The sequence below is a fragment of the Danio rerio genome, chromosome 17 (genome assembly GCF_052040795.2).
Source record: "Danio rerio strain M-AB ecotype USA chromosome 17, GRCz13ab, whole genome shotgun sequence".
Classification (NCBI taxonomy): domain Eukaryota; kingdom Metazoa; phylum Chordata; class Actinopteri; order Cypriniformes; family Danionidae; genus Danio; species Danio rerio.
The window spans coordinates 16830530-16857095 of NC_141037.1; the positions used below are offsets into that span (position 1 = coordinate 16830530).

The following is a 26566-nucleotide window of genomic DNA, read 5'->3' on the forward strand; positions in this document are numbered from 1 at the left end:
GACTTATTTGTTTTATTTCGCTAGAAAAAAGCCGTTTTTAATTTTTTAAAAAACATTTTAAGGTCAAAATTATTAGCCCCTTTAAGCTATAATTTTTTTCAATAATCTACAGAACAAACCATTGTTATACAATAACTTGTCTAATTACCCTAACCTGCCTAATTAACCAAATTAACCTAGTTAAGCCTTTAAATTTCACTTTAAGCTGTATAGAAGTGTCTTGAAAAATATCTAGTCAAATATCATTTGCTGTCATCATGGCGAAAAATAGGATAAATCAGTTATTAGAGATGAGTTATTAAAACTATTATGTTTAGAAATGTCTTTAAAAAAATCTGCTCTCCGTTAAACAGAAATTAGGGTAAAAAATAAACAAACCGGGGGTAAAAATTCAGGGGGTTTAATAATTCTGGCTTCAACTGTATAGGGGTCAGATGTGCAGGTTTATTATTGCCCCAGAAAATGAATAAAAATAACTGCAAAATATGTTCCCAAAATGATAAAATTCACAAATATTAAGTAAAATCTTTAAATAAATAAAAATCACAATATATATTATTTGAAAATATTATTATTTTAACAGAGTGCAACTGTGACTCTAAAATACAACATTTTATTTCCGAACGACCATAAAACATTATGACAGCAAGGATAAAAAATACATTTTTAGATTGATGTTCATCATATTTTAAATAAAACTGAACACGCTTTTAGCGCCACTCCCTGGACATTTCACTTCTTTAGAGTACTTTACATTTGGACTTGTTCCATTAGAGCAGGGATGTCAAACTCAATTCATGGAGAGTCGCAGCCCTGCACAGTTTAGTTCCAACCCTGCTTCAACACACTTACCTGCAGGTTTCAAACAAGCCTGAAGCACTCAATTATTTTGATCAGGTGTGTTTAATTAGGGTTGGAACTAAACTGTGCAGAGCTGCGGCCCTCCAGGAATTGAGTTTGACATCCCTGCATTAGAGAGTAGTGTAAAATAACAACAACTTTTGCTTAGATAGATTTTTATTTTAAATCAAGACGTGAAGCAGAAACTTCTGTGAACGTAATTTTATTTTCATCTCTTTATTTTACTAACAGACACCTACAAGTAAATCATTTGGCAAATAACAATGTTTTGGCAATTAACGTTGAAATGAACAGTTCTATACACCCTCGACTTCCTCAGCACGACAGGAATGTGGGTCCATTTCGCATTCAAGTACCTATAATGCATAGAGGAGATATCAAACTCCATGCTGTTGTTGTACTGGTGGAGAAAATGCACCCCTGCCAGATTAAGCATCGAGTATACGGGATAGGGTGGTGGTAATTGTGGCAATCGGGTAGCGAATTGAGTGCATAAATTGACAGGGGTGCACATTTCGGCAACGGAAACACCAGCATCAATGCGACCAGCCTACATATGTGAGTCAACACGGGCTCTGAGTCACTCTCATAATGCAAAGGCTGTTTTAAAGGGTACAAGAGCGCACAGCCAACATTTGTGTACAAGAGATAAAGATACAGAGGTGGAGAGAGACCACAAATCAATACAAGTCAGTAAATAAGCGATCTCTGATTCACTTTGTACATAAACAGCTCTTTCTTATTTCACATTAGTCACAATGCATCTTCGTAGCGTCAATAAATCACAGACTTTCATCAGCAGTGTTTGCTAGTTTCTAATCCCGCCCCCCAAAATATAAAAAAACGATACGAATGTTCATTGTGAGAACAGAAAGTGGCTTCTCCATAACACTGTCATCTTTGTCTTCGGCGGGAGACTTTTCTTCCTCGGTGCAAAGGGCTTACTTTGTCTGTCTCATTTCAGCGCTTCATCCTCATGGCATTCACTACAGATTTGAGATCATCCAACAATACGGCTATTTACAATGCATAAAGAGCATTCACGGCCAACTGATCATCTTGGACAAACACTGATTTGTGGTGTGGAGCGCAGCTTGCATTACCACACATCATCTCTGTTTTTTTTCAGAGTTCATATTTAAGAAAAAGTCTGGCTCATTGAAGAGTGCACGTTTCAGTAATATACAGATGGACATTTGTAAAATAGTCAAAAAACTAAACAAAACTGATGGTCCCTCATGAGTAGAAAAGTTAAAAACCCCCAGACGTGAAATATTGAAGCATTGGTGTCAGTGTTTATATTGGACTGACATTAAAGCACAACAACAGCAACAAGCCACAACCGTGTGTGCTTCTGATGTCAAAACAAGTGTTAAAACCAAGGAAAGATGATTTTACATGATGTGCAAAATATTATCACCAATTATTACAAGGCATACTGGAAAACTTGATTCTGATTGGTCATTTATAGCATGTTATTCTCAGATAACAGCCGCTGAATCTAATAACAGGCTCTCTCTCTCACACACACACACACACACACACACACACACACATATATATATGTATATGTGTGTGAAGGGTTGCACAATACTTGAATTCGATACCAATCGATAAGAGAGGGGTCTGGATGCAGACCTGGTGCAGTGCAATCTGAGCTGCATCCAATGCTTTTTAATGGGCTCACCTAACCCCACCCCTAACCCTACCCATCACAGTGACACCACTAGCTCCATTTGAGTGCATTGTGTTTGACATTGCAATGCTGAATGATACAATCTCCGCTTGCATCATAAAGGCTGCATCCAGATACTATTGATCGATACTGGAATTTTAAAAACGGCCATTTCTTTCTAACATTTGAGTGCTATTAAGCACATTCTTAAATGCTGCTGATTTTTCTGTTGTGTTCACATGCTCAACAGAAATGACTGTGATTGGCAGTATAGGTCATCAGTTCACTGAATTCACCACTGTTTACTGAGTGTAACAGGGACACTGGAGCGTTTTAAAGCCGTGATTCATTAGCGGGTTGCTCTTAAGTTAGCTTGTAGACAAACCAGCTGATCGACGTGATTTTAAAACGCTCCAGTGTCCCTGTATCTGTGGTAACACTCAGTAAACAGTGATAAGTTTGGTAAACCGATGACCTTCACGGCCAATCACAGTCATTACCGTTAAGCACAATGACAAATTAGTGCTGTTTAAGAACGTGATCAGTAGAGCTTAAATGCTTGCAGAAATTGGACGTTTTTAAAACTTCAGTATTGATTGGTACTGAATTCCAGTATTGTGACAACCCTAGTATGTATCTGAGCTTTTTGCAAGCTTGATGTATAATAGAAGAGCTAGTAAAATATTATGACTCAAATCAATGGATAGTGTCTCTAATTAGTTTTTTTAGCAATTAGTCATGTAATAAGCAGGATAATGTATATCCAGCTGAACAACCGGCTGCATGTACATTTTTTCTTACTTAAAGTATGCATTTTCGAAAAAGCATTCAAAAAATAAGATGCTTATAAATTAACGTCTTACTTTCCAAACAAACAAATAAATAAATAAATAGAGATATCTTTAAAAGGAAATACATTTGCTTGAAAATCAAAATTGTGTATAATAAATTAAGACTCAATTAAGACAGAATACATCATTTACAGCACCGATGTACAAATTGACATGCATTCCAGATGTTTGCGATAGCAATAGTTCGATTCGTAAAATATGCAGAATGGGTGAAAAGTAACTATGCCAAAAGTTATGATTTTGACTTGTAGTATCACTGGAGTCATGATTAAAATATTAATATGAAATGCAGTATTAAAAAAATTGACTTTATTACCTATTTTAATGCCTACTTACTGTTAACACACCCTGTATATCTTGCTGTATGTTTACACAACAACAATGTATTTAAAACTGCACAAGAGTTTACTTTGTGTTTTTTTAAATTCAATAAAATCAGCAGATAAAATAATTCCCATTCTTATGCATCTGGAAAAACAATTAAAATGCTGTTATTAGACATATAGCAGGCAAGTAGGTGGCGTTACTTTGTAATGAATCTCTATGTGCATATGCACATAATGTAAGCACGGTCCTGTATCATTGTTGTGGCTGCACCCGCTTCGAATGTTATCACTCCATTGAGTGGGCGTTATAAGTGGTTATCAGCTGATAGATATAAGCCAGTAGGGGCCATCCGCTCTATCAGGTATACTAATAGAGAAAACTCTATGTACACATTTGTTTTTACATTACTGTGATGATTGGGGTTTAGGTTTGGGGTAGGGGTAGACGTTAATAAAATACAAATTATGGCAAATGTAATAGATAATATAAATAATTCTCGTGGTTAATCAGCTATACTAATAGAGAAGTCTCCAGATCCAGATGTGTTTTTACATTAATGTGACGGTTGGGTTGGGGTAGGGGTAGACATTAATAAAATACAATAAAATGGGAAATTTAATAAATAATATAAATAATTCTTGTTAACTTTTGGATGCAGCCGTATGTAATCTATAGATAATTATCCATTTGGATGGATGACAACTAGTACTAGTAGGCACAGAAGGCCCCTACTGGCCCATATCTATCAGCTGATAACCACTGATAACACCCATTTAATCGAGTGATAACATTCAAATCGGCTGCTGATTATTAATAAGTCAAACATAATATGCATGCACCTGATGTCACCATTTTCATGGTATCATAATGGTATCATTTTTTAACAAATTTTGCATGTTTAGAGACCAAAAATGCAGTGTAAATGAGTACTGAGTAATTACAATTACATAGAAAACAAGTAAAATTGCCAAATTCAAAAAAGATTTTTAGATTATTTTACATTTAAAACGAGAGAAAAAATGCACATTTTGTTTGTTTTGTTCTGCCAAATAAATGTATTTAATTAATTAGGATGAATTTACATATTTAGGTAAGATAACTTGTCAAATTAAGTATGATTTATACAATACACCAATAATAAAAATGGTCTAATTACATCTGAGGTAAAAAAAAAAAATAAAATCTTGTTTTAAGGATGTTTAGAGCTTTTACTGCAAATAAGAACACGACAGTATCATCTGCTCAGCTGAAAAAACATCCTCACTGATCAATAACAGAGTTCTTCGCCCTCATCTAATATTAGCCTGACGTACATGTTCGAAAACAGTCCTTCACCACGAAATGAAAGCTGTGCTGAGAAATGCGATGCTGTGAATCCCAGAGATAAAAGATCAGTATGAAAACAAATGAAAACTTTGGCAGCGAACAAATGTTCTAAGCAACTTCAGGATTAGGAAGGAGAGTCGTTATATTTCTCACATAATGATTTCATTTGTCTGGTACATCCGAGCACGTCTAATCATTTGGCAACATTTGGGAAAAAGTTGTCTGCATTCTTGTGAATATGGCACCACCCACACATGACTATGTATATTAGCCTCCTGCTCTTGACTCAACACTTCACTGTTAAACTAAAGTAACATTTAAATATTTCACAGCACACATTGATACTTTAACAGTATCGCATATCCAAGCCATGGAAGCTACTGTACTTATTATAAGCAGTTATTCAGTACGATAAAAACATTATCAGCAACGGTGGACTCCTGGTGTGTTTGTATTCCAGTAGCGAATGCACGTTGGTCACTGCGGTGTCCATTTATATGGCATAGTAAATGATGAGAGTGCATAAAAAAACATCCAAAAACTATGGAAATGAAAGGCAGGTCGTCTCAAAATACATACTATACACATTACATTTACAGTACATAGACATTTTGCACAACATGAGTTCTGTAAACACTGCATAGATGACTCTAGCACTAACATTTACACAATAACCAATGATATATAAATAAAGCTTAAAAATCTGTTTTAGAAAGTGCTCGGTTTTCACATTAAATGGACAGGATTGTTTTTTTTGTATGATGAGTATGAAATTTTAAAGGGCTAGTTCACCCAGAAGCAAATCATTATTTTTTTGTTTAGTCAAATTGATGCAAAAAGTAGAGCTTTCTTCTGCTGAACACGATTAAAAATACTTTAAAAACATTTCTTTTTGAGTGTGCCATTTTGGATACCATTGACTGTAATTGTATAGGCAAATACAGTTGAACCAACTTGTTTTTTAAGTATATTCCTGGAAAAGAAACTTTGGAATGTCAAATGATGGCAGAAATTTCACCTTTTGTTGAACTTTGAATTTTGCACGCATAAAAGTTAGCTTACTTACAAATGCTGGGTGATTTTTGTCAATTAAACAACCAAATGATTGTGTTTGTCCCAACATTCTGAAAACGTAGCCCTAAAGACATTTCTGGAGATTGTGGATTATGTAGCCAGAGGTACGTATGGCTGCATTTTATCTTTAAAATGAATGTTACAGGTTAGTTTAATGCCGTTTCTTTTCACACTTACCAGCTGACCGCTAATCTCCTTATGGACGGCTTTTCCTCTGTTACTAGTTTGTTCAGTTGCTCACCGCATACGTCAGGGGTGTCCAAACTGAGTTTAGCTCCATCTTGCTTCAACACACCTGCCAAGAATTTTCTAGTATATCTAGTAAGACCTTGATTAGCTGGTTCAGGTGTGTTTGATTAAGGTTGGAGCAAAACTCTTCAGGACACCGGCCCTCCAGGACCGAGTTTGGACACCCCTGGCATACGTCAATGGACTTGTAATGTGGAGTGGAGTTGATTATAATAACGTGGTTTAAGTATGGCAAAGAAAAGACCCAGAAAGCAGGTAAGACAAAAGCCAAAAAACAAAATAAACAAGTAAATAACGGTGAGAATGTGGTAAAATGGCTTTTTCTGGCTTTTTTTTTTTTTTTTTGCAAAAACAGCCGGTTGGGTTTAGGGAAGTGGGTGGGCTCTGGTCAACCGGTGCTAGTGATGGGAAGTTTTAATCATTTTACTGACTCAGACTGTTTTGAGTTTGAGTCTCGTTCATTAAGATCAACAAATCTTTTTTCAAGTCATTTTGTCATTTCAAGAGTTCCCAATTAGATGTGCTTGGCATTAATAGCAGGTTTGTCATGCTGTCCCGGGAAAGAACCCTGAGCTCGGAAATAATTGAGCCCAAGGCTCCCACCTGGTTAATAAGCATATAGGAGATCTGAGATCAGTTTAGTCTCAAGAGCTCCCCTTAAAAAAGGGAGGAAAAAAAGATGGGCTGAAAGAGGGGATTCTTCCAAAATGAAGATAAGGCAGTAGGGAAAAATTGGTCCATTCGTTGTAAGCTTGGATCAATCTGATTGGATTATTACTGATTACAGATGAGCAGCAAGTTGTGTTCAATCATATTTTGTGCTCCTCTTGAAATTAGTTTATGAAACTTCTCTTCATCCCATTTGCCAAAATATATTAATAACAATTATTAATGTTACGAGTTGTAAGCTTAACCAATGCACGCAGTCTGAGCAGAAAGGAGCCATGATTCGAGTCTTCTGGTTTTTGAGTCATTCGTTCATCATGTGACAGCATGTAAAGAGATTAATCAAACCTCGAGACTCAAGAAATGAACGGATCAAATCTTTTTCCGGCTCTAAATGCATATGATTGGCTTCTGTCTTTCACGTGATGAATGAATGTATCAAACACGATAGAAGACTTGAACTACTCTTCTACTCCACATGCAAAAATTTGCGCATGTGCGAATGAACGATATACTACTTCTTAAATCACATAAAACGACCTATCACTAGAAAACACTATCGGTTGGGTTTAAGAAGGGAGGGTGGGTGTTGGGGGAGTCAGTCAACAGCAGCCTCTGGTGAATTTATGTGAGAACAGCAGGCACGAATGGCACTCGCGAGAGAAATTTGAGATCTCAAAAAGCATACACAGCAGTCTCTTGGGGATTCATGAAGAACAAAACCTGCAAAAAAAAGTACCTCCTGGGACGTATTTGCTGCTCTCCAGAAATATATTTAGGGGTACGTTTTTAGAATGAGTCTGGGTTGGTTTGTTTATATTTGACACAACTATGGGTTAAAACAACCCAGCATTTTTTTAAATATATACCTTCAGGGCAAAATACATTATTAACGGTCATGTTTTACCCATTTGTAAGATTTAAATCATTTAAAATATCAAAAAATTCAGTGATCACTTGTTCTTTTATAAAACAATAAGTGTCGGTCAGAATACGGTTGTTGTATAACTACTAAATAATAAAGTTACTTTACCCATATTTTACATTTTATTTTTAGAAAAGTTATTTGAGACTATAAAGTAACCTCTTTATTTGCTTTTAATATGTTTTCTATGTATATAAAAAGTCTTTTGTAAATTTTATTTGATGCAGATACCAAAATGGAACACCTCGTTCATGATTTTTGGGTGAATTATCTCATTTAAAAGCATTTAAAGCAAGAAGTTTTTTTTAGATTCAGCCTTTCAAATAAACACACTCTAAAAATAAAAGTTGCCATTACCCAAAATTGGGTGAAATATGGACAAAGTCAAAAAAAAATTGAATTACATTTAAATTACAATTTTAACCCAACGATTAGGTTTATCCATATTTTACCCAACATTGGGTTGCAACAACCCGGCATTTTAGTACATTTATCACTTCTTCAACAATAAAATGCAGGATTTGCTTACATGAATATCTTCTTTTGTGCTCCACAGAAGTCAGAAAGGTGAATAAATTAGTTTTTTAAGCGCACTGCCCCTTTAAATGCATTTTGGTCAATTCTTTTTTTTCTTTGTAATAAATAAAAATGTACTTAGTAAACCTTAAAAATGCATGATTCACATCCATATTCCTAAATGCATGAAACCGAACAACAAAGTATTTGTACATCTACTTTGGGCTGTTTTACAAAAATAAAAGTCTGTAAGTGCTTGCAACAGACCCTCTTCAAGCAACTTTCATTATGAGCTGGTCCAATGGATCAGGTGCAGATTAACCCCAGTACCACTTATCAAGATTGTTAATAGCCTTGTACTCATTGTGCCTTCGGACGTAATCGCAGGCCAAACACGTGTGCTCGGCCCAAAAGTATGCCTTTTTCACCTTAAAGTGTTTGCGCCACTCAAAGTACTTCAGGTAGAGCTCCTCGTTTTTGTCCAGGAACAGCAGGTAATCAGCCAGCTCTTTTGGAGACGGGAAATCATCCACATGAATGAACGCATTACCCTGAACAAAGTTTTGATAGTTCTCCCTTGGTGGCCCGAGAACCACTGGCACGGTTCCGACTGAAAGTGGGTTGTACAGTTTTTCAGTGATATAATCCTTGTGAATGGAGTTTTCAAACGCCAGGTAGAACTTACAGCTCGCGATTGTCGGGAAGTAGTCCTGGTCAGAGATGTACTCGCCAAAAGCCTGTCCGTATGCATGGACCTCAATGTGCTTGTACAATTCGTTGTAGTATTTGACTCGGACGTGATCCGGATTCCAGTTGCTGACGATCCAACAGATGAGCTTGGTTTTGCTTGGTGGCACAAAATCCTCCTCGCCTTGGGCTGCGACGATCGATCCATAAGGCACTTCTATATCAGCATCCTGCCGATAGTTTAGAGTCAAATTGAACAAATTTTCAATTCCGGGTAATTGTGACGAATGTGACGGCGACTCAAAGTTCATCCAGATCCACCTTTGCAGCGTGGGCCGATACGCCGGCGGCATGTTAGATAGGTCGCTGGTGATGTCCCTGTGATGGATGACCACAGCATCCGATTTGTTGTAAAGGTTTCGGTCGGCGGTGACGAAGCAGCCATCGATGCTGAATAGCGAGCTACAGACGTTCAGGTCGTAGGTTTCGCCAAAAGGCCAAAGCCATACCAGGATGGTGGTCTGGTTCTGGTCGCTCCTATTGGAGAGTAGGCTCTTCGCTCGGGCTGTGGAGGTTTCGGACTCGACGGGGCCGGACAACCAGCTTGTTGATGGTTTAATGTACATTAAAAACAGAGTCACGAAGCATCCCAGCAGAAAGATACCGAGCAGGAGGGGTCGTAGAATCCTGTAAGTTGGTGGAGATGGCATACTCTGGCCTTTGGGTGGGAAGCAGACAAAGTCAGGAAGGTGAACTACAAGTCAGTTTGAGTTATTGTATGAAATGGCAATCTATTCTTTAAAATTTAAAACATTCAATCAGAGTGAAGCAGTTTTTTCTTTAAATATTTCCCAAATGATGTTTAACAGAGCAAGACATTTTTCACAGTATTTCCTATAATTCTCTTCTTCTGGAGAAAGTCCTATTTGATTTATATATGCTAGAATAAAAGCAGTTTTTATTTTTTTTTTAAAAACATTTTAAGGTCAATATTATTAGCCCCCTTTTTTGTCAAACTGTCTACAGAACAAAAAAACTGTTATACAATGACTTTCCTAATTACCCTAACTTGCACTGTTAACCTAATTAAACGCCTTTAATTGTTACTTTAAACTGAATACTAGTATCTTGAAAAATATCAAGTAAAATAGTATGTACTGCCATCATAGCAGTGATAAAAATCAATCAATTATTAGAAATGAGTTATTAAAAATATTATGTTTAGAAGTGTGTTTTATTTTAGAAATTGGGGGAAAATATACGTGGGGCTAATAATTCTGATCTCAACTGTACGTTTCAACAATAACTGATAAATTTCTTATGACAGACAGACATGTTGTCAACTCTGAGGTTGTGGATCTGCATCTCAAAACATCTGCTTCTTTAAAATGCAGTTTAAAAACACTGTTTTTTCCCATTGTCACAACCTTGAAACCCGACACTTCAGCTTGTGCGCTGAGCCTTTACTTCTTCCTATTAATATCATTATCTTCTTCAATCAGATGTTCTAAGATTTTCAAAGCATTTCTGAATGAGATGGCAAAGGGAAACATGGTTTGTGTGTCATTAGCAACACATTGTAAGCTGTCTGATAGCAAGCCAAAGGCTAATAATATCAATTACCATTATGTGTCCAACACTAAAAAGAGCAACACATGAGAGTCACTGCTGTTCTGATACAGTGACACCTATGTATAAATCAGTATTTCTCCCCTTACAAAAAATTACTGCAGTTTTTTTTTAAAGGAACACTGCAGTTTTAGATAACTACTGAAAATTGCAGGGTTTTTGGACACAAAGAAACTGCATTGTTTAGGTATATTGCAGTATTACTACAATACAACTGCAGTACTACAATACAACCAACTGCAGTACATCTGCTGCAATACAACTGAAGTACTACTACAGTACATACAGTTGAAGTCAGAATTATTAGCTTTTTTGTTCTTTTTTGAATATTTTCTAAATGATGTTTAACAGATCAAGGAAATTTTAAAAGTATGTCTGATAATATTTTTTCTTCTGGAGAAAGTCTTGTTTGTTTTATTTTGGCTAGAATAAAAGCATTCTTTTATTTTTTAAAAACCATTTAAGGTCAAAATTATTAGCCCCTTTAAGCTATATATTTTTTCGATAGTCAACAGAACAAACCATTGTTATACAATAACTTGCCTAATTACCCTAACCTGCCTAATTAACCTAATTAACCTAGTTAAGCCTTTAAATGTCACTTTAAGCTGTACAGAAGTGTCTTGAAAAATATCTAGTCAAATATTATTTACTGTCATCATGTAAAATATAAAATAAATCAGTTATCAGAAATGAGCTATTAAAACTATTATGTTTATAATTTATAATTTTAAATGTGTTGAAAAAATCTTCTCTCCGTTAAACAGAAATTGGGGAAAAAATAAACAGAGAGGCTGATAATTCTGACTTTAACTGTATGCAGCACAACTACTGCAATAGAATTACTACTACAGTACAACTGCAGTAAAACTACTGAAAAAGTACTGAGGTGATACTACTACTTTAATGCAGTACAACTACTGCTATGTTACTGAAGTACTACAGCTACTATAATGCAGTACTGCTACTGCAATACAACTCAAGTCCTGCTACTGTACAACTGCCATACCGGTATTGCAATACAACTGAAGTACTTCTACAATACAACTGCAGTACAACTACTACTTTTCCTGCTTCAGTTTTATTGCTGAAGTACTACCACAATATATTGCATTGCACTTTGCAGAAGCATAATTAACTATAGATATACATCTGCAATACTGCAATACATAATCAAGCTAAAGTGCACTTTTAATACTGATGTACCTAAGTACAATGATTTTTTTTAACATATCACTATATTGTCCCTCTCTTAGTTTAATTAATGCTACTTCAGTTGTCCTGCAGATTTTACTGCTGTTGAACTTAACTGCATTGTCGTTAAACTGTGTTTATACCTGATTATACTGCAATTTTGCAGTTGCATTTAATTTTGCCACAGTTATCCTTGTAAATAGGCTACTGCTAAAGTACTGTTCAGTTCACTTTGTGTTTGCAAATAAACTCTTCAAATTCTAATAAAAAATTACTTGAATACAAAAAGCATATAATATAAAATATTCTTGGAAGATGTTGAAGAACAAACCCCCAGGAACACCTTTTACCACTCCATTGTCATTAGACTACAGCAGCACAAGTGCAGTAAAGATGTTTACAAGTTTGTTTTTAACTCCAGTTTACTGCAACTTATACAGCTGTTGAACTTTATTGTACTGTATGTGAACTGTGTTTATACTTCATTGTATTGCAATTTTGCAATTGTACTTAATTTAACTGCAGTTTCACTTTTTTACACTGCTGTTGTACTGCAGTTTTACTTCCATTTACTGCAGTTATTTTTGTAAGGGTCTGCTTCCCCAGAATAAGTGTCTGGTTTAAATATACAGCTATTGATTTACAGTGAAGGTACAAAATCTGTTACTGTGGTGGTACCTGTTTAAAAGGTAAGTTTTTGGTCCTAACAGGTGCCTAAAGGTACACATTGATACCTAAAAAGTACAAATGTTTACTGCATAGTAAATTAAAGCTACAAATAGAACAAAAGTGAACTTATAAGTACAACATTGTACCCTAAAGGTACTAATGTTCACTTGAGTGTACGTTTTAAAAAGGTACCGCCCCGGTGACAGATTTTATGTCTATTTCTGAGTGTGTATATGATTTAGTTATGTGTTTGAGTTTAACAATTTCTATTGCAACTACTAGTGATATTCCTTACAACTTTCAAATAAAAATGTTGTCATGTAGAGCATTTTTGCTTAAAATGACACACACACACACACACACACATATATATATATATAGTTTTTTTCAGTATTATTATTTTCTAAATGACAAATTAATATTTGGTGGAATAACACTGATTTTTTTAAGCGCAACAAGTACTAAATAATTATTTATTCTCACAAATTGTCAGTTTGGGAAAAAAAGCCTTAAATGACATTGGTATTAGTAAAAATTTTAAATATTTGTTATTAAACCATTACAGAATTAAACAAATACTGCAATTTTACTCAAAGCCATACATAATAAATACAGTAAATCCAGAGAAACAGTGGACTGTTACATTTTCCATAGCAGTGTAATCTATCAGCAGTCGGTGAAGCCACTGGAAGTGTTTTCAGCAACTATATTTAGTATTTCCAACCAGCGCTGACAGACTCTTCTTTGACCTAAAATGACCCTACAGTATGTGCAAAGTATCTGTCAGACAGAATAGGATATATTTCTGCATATTAATTATTACTAAACCATGATGGATTGTAAACAAAGATGAATGTTGACCCAAAATATGGTCCATTTATGTATAAACGCAGTTATTATCAATAGACTGCACTAAAATTTAAGGTCAATTACCATGTATCTTTTAACTCTGAGCAACAGTATACAATGTAAATCTTGTAAATTCACAACATCCAGTGACATTTCTGTAAATAGTGTGCAAAATAATTGATTATATTATATTATATTATATTATATTATATTATATTATATTATATTATATTATATTATATTATATTATATTAATTTTATTATATTTTGCAAAAGTTAACTGATAATTATACAAAGAAGTTGAAGTTGAAGTCAAAATTAAATTAAAGTTAACAACTTTTCATGCATGTTGACTATAGAAACAATGTACAATGGATGTACAATAGAAATAATGTACAGTAAGTGACTGTACAAACAAAAACATTACTCAGCACAACATAATTACAAAATCACTTTGAATCACTGATTGGCTAGTTGCCTTCGCATACCTTAAACAAGAACTCATTTCTCTTCAGATTCCAGAATGAGCACATTGATGTTTGCAATACATTTGTGGTATATATATACAATATGCTACTGTATTGAAGGTTTGCATAACTCAAACTTTTAATAAGCACAGAAATTCTTGACTTTACATAAATAAGCATTTACATCTTTATAGCATTTGCACTGTAAGACTGCAAGGACGGGTATGAAAACGCAGTCTGGTTTACTCACTGAAATCCGACGTTTTACAGGCAGTGGAATGATTGAGAACATCAGTATGGCATTTTTTTGTACACAATACACTTAAAGTTAAAGAATAGTTTATAAAACAAATTAAGAACTTTGAAGGACAGAAACAAAAGATGAATCTCAAGCAAATCTCAAATAAACATTATAAAAATCTAATAAAAATGTACCTGACAGTTTTGCTGATATCCAGAAGGTAAAATGATTGTATGTCCCAGCTTCTTCTTTTTATAACCAGATGAATGTCAGTCTAAAATAGACATAAAATAGATTAAATCACTGTACAGTCAAATATCAGCTGTTTTATGTCAAGCATTCCCACAAAAAAAAAATACTATAGCCATTTATATTGTTTTTGAACCATACTACAGTAGAGTTCTTGAATTAGTCTGTGGCAATTCTATTCTATTCTGTTCTATTGCTACAACAACTATACTAATATAAACAAATTACCCAGCACTGTAGTTTTCTACTACTACGCTCAGGGGTGGACTTAACCAATAAGTAAGGTAAGCAACCGCTTAGGGCCCTGGGGAAATAGGGGGCCCCAACCAATACTAAGAAGCCTATATTAATTATCCTAAAGCTATCCTATAATTTTGGTTGACGCGGTGGCGCAGTGGGTAGCACATTCGCCTCACAGCAAAAAGGTCGCTGGTTTGAGCCTCGGCTGGGTCAGTTGGCATTTTTGTGTAGAGTTTGCATATTCTCCCCGTGTTGGCGTTGGTTTCCTCTGGATGCTCCGGTTTCCCCCACAAGTCCAAAGATGTGTTTTAGGTGAATTGTGTGAGCTAAATTGTCCATAGTGTGTGAATGAGCGTGTATGGATGTTTCTCAGTCATGGGTTGCGGCTGGAAGGGCATCCGTTGGGTAAAACGTGCTAGATAATTTGGCGGTTCATTCCACTGTGGCGACCCCAGATTAATAAAGGGACTAAGCTGAAAAGAAAATGAATGAATATCTTATAATTTTTCTAGCATATTTTGTAAAATTTTTCTATAACCATTAAGATTTTATTGTTATTATTTCTTTTTCTAAACCGCAGTCCCCCATAAATAGTGGAATATTTTTTCCGTACTGCACATGCAAATATTAATATCTAATCACAAATCAGAAGTATAGCTGATTGACTGTACATGGTTTTTAACTTTGTGTTTTTTTGTGAGTTTATTGTATTTAATATTATAATAAGAAGGTTCCAGTTAAAATATATTTTTAACATGTATTTTATTTACAAAAAAAAAAAAAAAATCTAGAGAGAAAAAAATCAGTTTTGATGCTAGGGCCCCATACCTAGAATTGCAAATCACTCAGTCGACTACACTACAATATCCTGTCACAATAACCAGCAATCCAAGCTTGTCGATAATAATGAATCATTTACTTTCAGCCAGGACTACTAATCTGTGACCAGATGGACTACAAATCCATTTATGCACCACACACTTACACCTGTTCCGGTTTCCCACTAATTGCTTTACGACACGTTTTTCCTAGCCTTGGTGGTTTTGACATTCGCTTTGTTTTTTTTGTTTATTGTTTAATCAAAAAAAATATCTAGTATAACGTATGTTATGGTTCAAAAACACTATCATATTTACTATAAATTACTAAAGTAATTTTTCATGTGTGTTTTAAGAACTAAATCCACAGACAAACTAAGCAAAGTATTAAATAAATACAGTTAATATTGGCCCTGTTAACTTTGTTCTCACAAATAAACTGCATCACTACAAAAAAACATACAGAAAATCAGGAGCAGATTTAACCAAGGCCCCGAGAAATCTGGTGGCCCCCAATAAATATATAGAAGTATAAATTTTACCTATAAACTATATACAGTATAACAACCTTTTCTATTATATTTTGTATAGTGAGACTTAAACAAATACAATTTTAACGTAATTAAATATTATTTAGTAGTACACAATCAAATGTTATATTATTACACTCTCAGAAATAAAGGTACGCGAGCTGTCACTGGTGTGGTACCTTTTTAAAAGGTACACGTTTGTCCTTGAATCCATATTGGTACCTCAAAGTGTATATTAGTACCTACAAATTTTAAGAGGAACACTTTTGTATTTTTTTATGTACTAATATATACCCCTGATGTATTAATATGAACCTTTTAGGTACAAATTTGTACCTTTTGAAAAGGTACCACCCCATTGGCAGCTCGCGTACCTTTATTTCTGAGAGTATATAATAATGTTATGTAATAATAGTATAACATATATATATGTCCATCATGGAACAGTCCAGCAGTCAAATTAAAAAAAAAAGTTTTCCCCTCGTTCCAGTTTATGCTTAAAATAGCATTACAGTTATCACAAGCTGACACCATATAATAAACAAATAAATATTACATTAAGAAGCCAATAAATATGAAATATTCTGTTTGTTTAGTTTGCTTCAATGAACTAAATAGACTGCACAGGGACATCTGCCAATAAAAACATCTTCACAGCTTTAACTTAATCATATTCTGCTCTGTTTGACTGGGTGTCAAATCTCTGACACACATATGCAAATGCAGATCTATTGAAGCACACATCTGACCATTCTGTGGTTCACACAGAAATTAAATCCACTATTGATTTATGCTCCCTAAGGCCATGCAAGATGTAGACTTTTTTTCGTCAATAAAACATTAGAGGCAATTTCTTTTAGCTGAAAATGTGATCCTTGGGGATTCATAAAAAACTAGTCTAGGTACAGTACTGCCAGTGCCTTGAGAGTCGAAAGAATCACAAACAGGAAAAACAAAAATAATAGAAACTGAACATTATACTATATAATACTTTTTCTTCAGGATTCCTTCAGACAGGAATATATTCTATTATATACATAGATATACTCTGTATATTAATTATTACTGTGCATGATGTGCGTGTGTGTGTGTGTGTCTATTGCACATTGTAAACAAAGATGAATCACAACACAAAATATGGTCCAATATGTATGAATGCAATTAATATTAATACCTTTCATTAAAATTTAAGGTCTTATATTATGCATTTTCTTACACAGAGCCAGTGCCATTTATATATATATATATATATATATATATATATGTATATAAAATGTCATTAATCATTCATTTATTCATTTTCCTTTGGCTTAGTCCCTTATTTATCAGGGGGCCCCACAGCGGAATGAACCGCCAAGTATTCCGGCATGTTTTTTATGCAGCGGACGCCTTCTTGCTGCTACCCAGAACTGGAAAACACCCATATACTCTCATATTCACACACATATGCTACAGTCAATTTAGTTTATTCAATTCACCTGTACCACATGTCTTTGTACTGTGAGGAAAACCGGAGCACCTTGAGAAAACCCATGCAAACGGGGAGCAAATGCAAACTCCACACAGAAATGCCAACTGACTCAGCCAGGGCTCGAACCAGGGACCTTCTTGCTGTGAGGTGACAGTACTACCCACCGAGCCACCATACCACCCTAAAATGTCATTCTGTTATATATAAATGACTTAAATTTAAGTTATTTTTTTATTTGTTAAAACATTGAATATTTTTACCAACATTTAAGACGGTTTTTAGGTTTCAAAACATGCTGCATGTCTTAAAACAAAAGTAAAATCTGTGACTCCATTAAAACAATTGGTCTGTGCAAAAAACTGAACACTATTTACAACAGTATTACCAAAAGTATTATTCCAGCCTGAGACCATAATGTATCATTAGGAGCCACTGGTATTAATCCAGAGTGTATTTTAAAGGCTTGGTTGTGTTTGTAGGATGTAAAGCAATGTGTGTTTAAGCTTCATTTGTAGAAAATCCAGTTTTTTCATATATCTTTGCTTACATACAGCTAGTCAGCTAACATGAAAACAGCTGTCATATTTCCTAGTTCCCCTGAAAGGCCCGCCCTCAAGAGGCTCTGGTTGGTCAGCTAACATAATGTGCCGTGATTTGCGGATCTGCTCCACTTCACCAGGAGGCCCCACGCCTCTACTAGCTCTACCCTACTCTCTAAAACAAAATCTGACTAATGTCTTTCATAATTATTTAGGTTATAAGCATATGTAAGTAATACGAAACATTCACATATCTTTTAAGAGAAGTAGACGCAGGGAAATCGACCGCATAGACAGACAATACAGCACTGGTGAAGATTGTGGATGTTTACAGGGGTTTGACAGATTAATAAGAATAGCTAAATAAAGGTTTTATGACATCACTAGTCTGGATGTATTTTTTGTAGTCCCCAAACTTTATTCGCTGTTGGCTTTGCTAAGCTAACTGCAAAAGCCAATATCTCCTTTTTCATTAAACTTTAAGTGTCTTAAATTCAGAGATTTTGTTTTTTCACACAGCTACATTACACATTAACTAAATGAATGAATGAATGAATGAATAAAATGTGATATCGTAGTGGACCACCCCTTTAAGGACCACAGTTTAAGCTAACCATCTCCTTTAATGTTATTTGATGGTCTGAGGGTTAGTAAATTAACAACAATTGTACATTTTTGGCTGAATTATCACATAATTTTTTACATTGTATCAAAAAACTTGTCCCCCCTCCCATCTCCCACAACAGCCTACACTCACATCGCATTCGGGCCTGAGCACGCTCACGTCATCGATGATGTGCTGTTCAGTGTGGAAGCGCTCTCGCTCAGTACAGTGGACATTTCTTTAGTTATATAGTTTTAGTTGTTTAATATGCAGTGACACACAGTCAAATATTTCGCCGAACAGATCCGCCACTTTTGACGCTGTCCTCGTGCTGCAGGAATTAGGAGGTTTGCTGAAGGTGCAGCTGTCATGCAGTGAGAGGTTTGCCTCTTTAATAATTTACAACAGTTTGCAATCGTTGAACAGTAAGTGATTGATTAATCCACAGGATTCCCTTAAAAGTCACGTCTCGTCTTCAGTTTCGGGCTCAGAAGCGTTTTGCACTCACAAGCTGAGCTCAAGTGAACCGCGCTCTGGCACACCGCTTCCAACCGCGCCAGGGCCGGCCAAGTGAACTGCGCCTGAGCCCGATTCAGAGCACTCATACAGTACTTCAAAAACGATCTGGGAAATGGGGCTGAGCTTGGTTCGGATGGCATAGTGTAAGTACGCCCTTAGTTAACAGTAGCCTATGTTTCGTAAATACTGTATATCTAGTTAATAACTGTAAATTGACTTGCCTAGAATTACCGGCATGACACCTTTGTTGACATTACTATAGTTCTTTTTTAGTTTTTTAATTAGTTTTGTACATTAACGTTTAATGTTACATCTAATTTTGATAAATAATCATTCATTCATTAATTTTCTTTTCAGCTTAGTCCCTTTATTAATCTGGGGTCGCCACAGTGGAATGAACCGCCAACTTATTCAGCATATGTTTTACGCAGCGAATGTCCTTCTAGCTGCAACCCATCACTTGAAAATTGATAAATAATGTTTATTGCATTATTTAATTTTTATTTGTGTTACCCTGATGGTGTTGAGTAGTTGTGTGAATGACACCCAGCACCTTCTATATATTAGCTTATTTCTCTGCTCCTGGGAAAAGTTGTTTGTGATGAGATTTTGTTCATCATATGACTTTCTCATCACCTGTGTACAGTTGTGTTTTCGTCTCTGTAACAAAGGTATGATTTGTAGATGTTCATACTTCAAAACACTGATGTAAAACTATAAAATAATGAAACGCAGTAGTTTACTGTAGAATTTAAAAAATGATTTGAAGTTTTCTGCTGTATTTTTAACAGTAAACCTCTGGCATATACACCTGCTGTTTTTTTTTTACATTAAATTTTATGGATTTTTTTATTTTTTTTTTACAATATGGGTTGAAAATGACTAAAATATGAGTTTCATTGACTAAACAAACAAATAAAACAAAAACATGACAATGAAAAACATGTTAAATACAGTAAAGGATTCTTAATAAATCCTATTCCTAATATTCTAAATTCTAAATAAGATTCTTAATAAGATTTGATTGAAAATATAGACGTAAGTAGTTAATATAGAGGTTTTTCTGTTCAGGCTCCTGAAATATTCCCTATCTAACACGCCTACATCTTATATTCATAATGCATTCCGCCTGTGGGGTTTTACACACGCGTTTTACACTGCGCTACGTTGAGAAATGAGCTTAGTTTCATCTCCGCAGTGTCCATTTGCCATTAATCCACGCGTGGACACGTGTAAGAGCTGTTTAAAAGGTTTATCAGTGCATTTGTGACTCAATCATCTTATATCACAGAGAAAGCTCTCAGTAAATGATCCGGGGCCACAGATGAGGCTTCTGGGAAATAGATTACACACCTGTTAAATCAAACATCGGTCACATCTAGCACATAATAGAATATAATTACTGCTAATACATGTTACATTTCGCTACGTTTAGAAAGTTGTCAATAATCAGCTGTTTAAAGGCCCTGCGGGGCGATTTAATGGTCCTGAGGGAGAGTCTTTTAGTTTGTATAGTGTTTGGCATTGAGTATCCTGTTTCCTAGTGGGTAATCCATTTTTATTTTTTTTTTTGCTTGAAATATATACAAAAAGCCAGAGCTGCAATGGGCTATTCAGAGTGACAACCAGTCGATGTGACTAAGTGAGATAAATTTTTTGGAGGTTTATTCTTTGTCGAATGGTAAATGAAAGAACTGTCAATGTGAGCAATCAATACAATCTCAGACCTTAATCCTATTCAAAACTGGTCTTTGATTGTACTCTTTACATTTAGACAGGATGAGTTTCACTGATGTGTTTTGTGATTTTATATTACCACTAGGGCCGCACAATACAGAACATTTCCAGTGGATGTAAACATAAGTATTGGTCCCAATGTATTTCCAGTTTTACATTTTTATTTCTATACGTAGCTTCTGGGAATGCAAAAAGAGCCACATATTGATAAACAATGTTATGATGGCTGTTTTAACATTAAGATATGATTGAATTGCCTCATGTTACAGTAAGGAAATAATTAAAAAATAAGCAGGAAATGTTCATGGGCTAATAACATGACCACATTGAAATGGTCTATATCGTTTTAGCATCGATATCGTAAGGTGTGCATCTGCAATTGTCACATCGCAAAGATATGCAATGTCCAGTCTGAATTATAGTTGACCAGTAGCTACAGAATTGTATTTGATCATTGTATTTGTACAAAATGTATATGATGTATGCACTAAAACATTGTTCTTAGAATTTTTGCCTTGTTTCTAGTCCAAAATCTACACATCAAAGTGAAAAGCTGATTATTTTACTCACCCCACTGGCAGATAATTTGGCTTGTTTTAAGAGAAATCTCTTAATTGTGACTTATTACTTTTGACGGTAAAAACAAAACAATATTTTTACTTGCTTTTTTGTTGTTTGGAAAGGAAACAAGAAAAAACAAAGTTAGCAAAGCATTTTTTATTGTGGTTATTTAAGTTCTGTTCCTGAATACTGTTAGACTCCCCAGAAAATCATCAAATGTAAGCTATCTTATGAAACGGTATTCATATTGCAATATTTAAAATAACATATTGCAATTTCAGATTTTTCTAATATTGTGCAGACCTAATTCCTACTAAATCTGTCGTTTGTATTTTATCACACAACATCTGTTGTAATTCCAAAGTAAATTACTCTATTACAACTACAGTACCTTCTACTGTTTTTTGAGACTGTGATTGCTGACATAATAATAATAATAATAATAATAATAATAACTTTTATCCTTGTCTGTTTTGGCCAGTGTTTTCACACATTTTCTGCTGGGAGTTTGCCATTATTCTTTATAGATGTCGATGTGTTTTCTTCTAGGTGAAGAAATAAAATAATTAATAGTGTGTTCGAGTCATATTGGATAAGTTGTATTTAAAAAGTGAACGTACCACAAAATTGTTTTTACGAGTGGGAAACTCGAGCCAGATCAGAGTAATCTTTTAAACCAGGTGAGATTTCTTGCCTTACACACAGATGTGGACAAAATTCCATTGAATTAAGAAAAACTACAGTGGTCACTGAAATAAGTCACTCATTTATTCATTTTTCTAAGGCTTAGTCCCTTATTTATCAGTGGTCACCACAGTGGAATGAACCACATACTATTTCAGCATATGTTTTTTATGCAGCGGCACCCTTCCAGCTGCAATCCAATACTGGGAAACACCCATACACTCTCACATTCACACACACACTCATACACTACGGCCATTTTTGCTTATCCAAATTCAGCTATAGCGAATGTCTTTAGACTGTGGGGAAAACCGGAGGACCTGGAGGAAACCCACATGGGAGATTACAGGGAGAACATGCAAACTCCACACTGAAATGCCAACTGGCCCAGCTGGGACTCAAACCAGTAACCTTATTTCTGTGAGCCAACAGTGCTAACCAGTGAAATAAAAGTGCCATCTGAAATAAAAGTAATGATGATTAATCAAAAAGACTGAAGATAAACTAATGAACATCTTATATTGCTTTAGAATTATGGTTCAGTTAAAAAAGACAAACTAATCAAACTAGCCTGGAATATATTGAAGGGTATCTAAAAATGATCATGGTTTTACTAAAAAAATAGATCAACGAAACTAAAAAGCAGTGTTGTAGTAAATTAGCCATGCTTTTGATTTTCAAGTCATAATGTAACCATGGTGTTTGTAGTAAAAATGTGATTGTATTCATGTGAATCAGTTCACCAGATTACTACACTTTTACCAATAATGAAATATAAGTGATAATCATTTCTTTATGTAGTAATGTAATTACTTCTTTCAGCAGTCAGTTCTATAAAATAGGATGTAATGGAAACAGAGCACATGATGTCTGGATCTAGAAAGCAGACCTCTCATCTCTGTAATAAACATGTTAGTCCCATCTGAATTGTAACTATAACTGTTTTGAAAACTAGTCACATGTGAATAGGCCTTTTGTAGCTGCACTATACTTTCCAATGTCATTATATGATGTAGGAAAATGGCACATCATCATTGTGAGGCGAACAAATCCCGATTGTACCGTAACTTTAGCAAAGCAGCATGCAATGCCACTCTATGAAGATTATCACAAGATATGTCATGTTACGTATGCTGTAAAAACACCTGCTCAATCTTAAATATGTGTCATTTACTCTGATTAAACCTTTTTCTTTTTTGATGAAATTTAAATCCCAGCTAATGTATTGTAAATTTGTGTGTTTTTAGTTTGATACCACCACTGAGGTCCACCTGTTTCACCAAGGTTCACTCATTTTTAAATTCCTGACCTGATTGAAATGTGTGATCCTGTTAAAGCCAACAGTAGTGTTGTGGATATTACCAGTTTCAAGGTAAACCTCGCTAAATGTTGTGAAGGTTACTATTACTATTTCAAATTTTCATTATCATTTAAACCGTGATTGATTATGATGATTTTGTTAATGCATGCTAACTTCTGTAACATTGCAATTAGCTAATCGAAAAAGGCTGCAATGTACAGTAAATCCATGATTATATTAATATTTATATTTTATTCATTTCATTTAAAGTGTGTGCTGCACATTATTAAGAATACGGAGCTGAAGCTTGACTCAAAACAAAACAAAACACAATCTCACGGCAATTTGTAACTTTTTGATTTAGTGACTAATTCGTACGATCTCATTCATTCATTTTCTTTTCGGCTTAGTCCCTTTATTAATCTGGGGTCACCACAGCGGAATGAACCGCCAACTTATCCAGCACATTTTTACGCAGCGGATGCCCTTCCAGCCGTTACCCACCTCTGGGAAACATCCACACACACACTCATTCACACTCATACACTATGGACTATTTAGCCTCACCAATTCACCTATACCACATGTCTTTGTACTGTGGGGGAAACCGGAGCACACTGAGGAAACCCATGCGAACGCAGGGAGAACATGCAAACTCCACACAAAAACGCCAACAGACCCATCCGAGGCTCGAATCAGTGACCTTCTTGCTGTGAGGTGACAGCACTGGTGCGATCTCATTTATACAATTAAGTACGATTTGCTCATCCACCAATGAAGGTTGGGTTTAGGGGCGGGGTTGGGTGCCATGCCTCCTTTTTAAAATCGTACATTTCTGGATGACTGAACTTGTACGAATTCGTACAAATTAGCCACTTAACTGACAAAGCATCAAATAGTTACGTTTCCGCATGAGATCAGGCTTTCAGATTGCACAACCCTTTTTGGCTTAAAGCATCTTTGAGTAGTAGTTTTTCAAGTGCAGATTTAATAAACAATACCTTGAATTACCTAATGTTATCTCACAGTAATTTGCAACTTTTTAATTTCCCCCAAAGACGGTTGCGTTTAGTAGCAAGGCTGGGTGACACACCTCCTTTTAAAAATCGTACATCTTCGTACAACTGAATTTGTATGAATTTGTACAAATTAGCCACAAAAATGACAAAATGAGGGTTGAGTTTAGGGGTGGTGTTGGGTGCCACACCTCCTTTTTAAAATCGTACATTTTAATATAACTGTACTTGTATGAATTCGTATAATTCGCCACTAAGCTAACAAAATGTAAAATAGTTACGTTTCCCTTATGAGATCAGGCTGTCAGGTCGCATAACCCTTTTGGCTTAAAGCATCTTTATGCAATATGAAAAACAATGCAAACATGGATGCTTGAGAAGTAGTCCCCCAATAAGGGTTGGGTTAAGGGCCGGGGTTTGGTGCCACACCTCCTTTTAAAAATGTACATTTTCATATGACAACTTGTGTGAATTCCTATTAATTAGCCAGTAGGCTGACAAAATGAAAAATAGTTACGTTTCCTTGTGACATCAGACAAACATAAGTAAACTAAACAAATCCAAAATGCAGGGGTCCATGTTTACATTATCACAAAATTCCATAAATCCGCAAATTTTTAATTGTCATTTTTTTATTTTAAGACACCAAACTTGGTGGAATTAAGTGTGTGTGTGACATATTTACATTTTACTTTAATCATTGAACATATTTTTGTTATTTAGCGTATTTTTCAGGTAATTTTAACAAAACTAAGATAATATTGATAACCATGGTGCTTTTAATCACTATCATCGTGATATGAAATGACACTCCTATAGTCAACAGCTAGATCAACAAGGTTGCATCTTTCTGGCAGTGTTTAAGAAAAAGCCCTTTTCTGTATTAAATGTGTTGTGATGTATTTGGGACACAGAGTTGCACGCTGGTACTGCTTCAGTGTTCACGTCTAATAAATATAGAAGATGTGCATGAAGGACGAGAAGATGAAAAGAAGAAGAAGATGCAAAACAATTAAATATGAAGCATTTGTGTGGATTATTTAGCAGGCTACACGCAAAACTCGCGTCTCTCCCATCAGCGACATGATGTTAATATATTTAATGAACGCGCATCTCAAAGCATCCCAAATGAACGTGTTCTGTGCAAGGTGATGTGTTTCGCCAGGGATGCTGAAGGTCATCTTAAAACACACTGTCTCATCTGACATATCACTACACGAAATATGGATTTTCTTAAATATGCCATGCTCCCTCTCTTTCTCTCTCTGAATACATCTCGACCGCTTTGTCTATTTTAAGCAAAACCGCATCGTAGCTATCCTGAAAGGACGCATGAAGCATCCCGTGAGAACCAATGTCCCTATGCTCGTGTCGTGTTTAATTATTATAACTCAAAAATCCCTCAAGAGATGAATGAAAAAATGATATGATATTTAAAACCCGTGCTCGTGTCGTGCACGAAATGCAAAGCACACAGGTATAACCTTCATATCGGTAAATCGTTCGTCTCACCTCTCCATCAGCAAACATCCTCGAGGGAAAGCCGCATCATGCGCTTCTCTTATTTACATCCCACACACTCACGCATATCGGAATGGTGCCGAAAGACCTCGGATGATATTCGGAGAGGATGCACCTGAACCCATAGCCTTCGCGTCAGAGCATCACCGCATGTTGCAATGTGTCCGCAATGGTGACAGACCTCGGATCGGCGCGTGCGAGTCAAAACATGCACATATCCTGTGGGTCAGAAACGGAGCAAGTGCGTCGCTGAGAAAGACGCCATGTAACGCCGCGTGTGATGTGATGTAGAATAATGTCCCCCTCCCCGCACGCGCCCGGATACCTTTCCAGTGTCAGTGCTGCTGCTGCTCGTGTGCATGGATGCAATTATAGATTTAGAGAGTGTGTGCGTGTGCGTGTGTGTGTGTGTGTGTGTGCGTGTGCGTGAGCGTGCGTGAGTGTGTGTGCAGTTAATTCATTCAAATGCAAAAATGCAAAGAAATGCATGGGATGGATGGGAAAGGAAATATGCTACAGCAGCGTTAGACTGGATTATGTATGTAGGAAAGGATTATTCCTTTGTTCATCA

The 26566-nt window shown here is 35.5% G+C and overlaps 1 protein-coding gene and 2 long non-coding RNA genes across 5 annotated transcripts in view; 1 reads left to right on the forward strand and 2 right to left on the reverse strand.

The window, feature by feature from the left end:
• LOC147833039 (uncharacterized) overlaps positions 1 to 23530 on the forward strand; it is a 95030-nt gene extending 71500 nt beyond the window's left edge. For both annotated transcript variants that reach the window (XR_015513206.1, XR_015513204.1), the window contains one exon: positions 23406 to 23530. This is a non-coding gene — a long non-coding RNA (uncharacterized LOC147833039). The remainder of the gene's footprint in view (positions 1 to 23405) is intronic.
• LOC147833040 (uncharacterized) lies at positions 1048 to 5313 on the reverse strand. The gene is made up of 3 exons (XR_015513207.1): positions 2977 to 5313; positions 1385 to 2859; positions 1048 to 1281 (listed from the first exon to the last, which is right to left on the reverse strand). It is a non-coding gene; the product is annotated as an uncharacterized LOC147833040 (long non-coding RNA).
• fut9a (fucosyltransferase 9a) lies at positions 5312 to 26381 on the reverse strand. 2 transcript variants are annotated; one of them, XM_087289620.1, is made up of 3 exons: positions 25987 to 26381; positions 14401 to 14480; positions 5312 to 9875 (listed from the first exon to the last, which is right to left on the reverse strand). In XM_087289620.1, the coding sequence occupies exon 3, from the start codon at positions 9865 to 9867 to the stop codon at positions 8788 to 8790; it is 1080 nt and encodes a 359-aa protein (XP_087145746.1). In that variant the 5' UTR covers positions 9868 to 9875; positions 14401 to 14480; positions 25987 to 26381; the 3' UTR covers positions 5312 to 8787.
• Positions 26382 to 26566: the final 185 nt, after the last annotated feature.

Bases quoted from the DNA above. Each gene is read 5' to 3' on its own strand.
- fut9a (XM_087289620.1), bottom strand. From the start codon at position 9,867: ATGCCATCTCCACCAACTTACAGGATTCTACGACCCCTCCTGCTCGGT.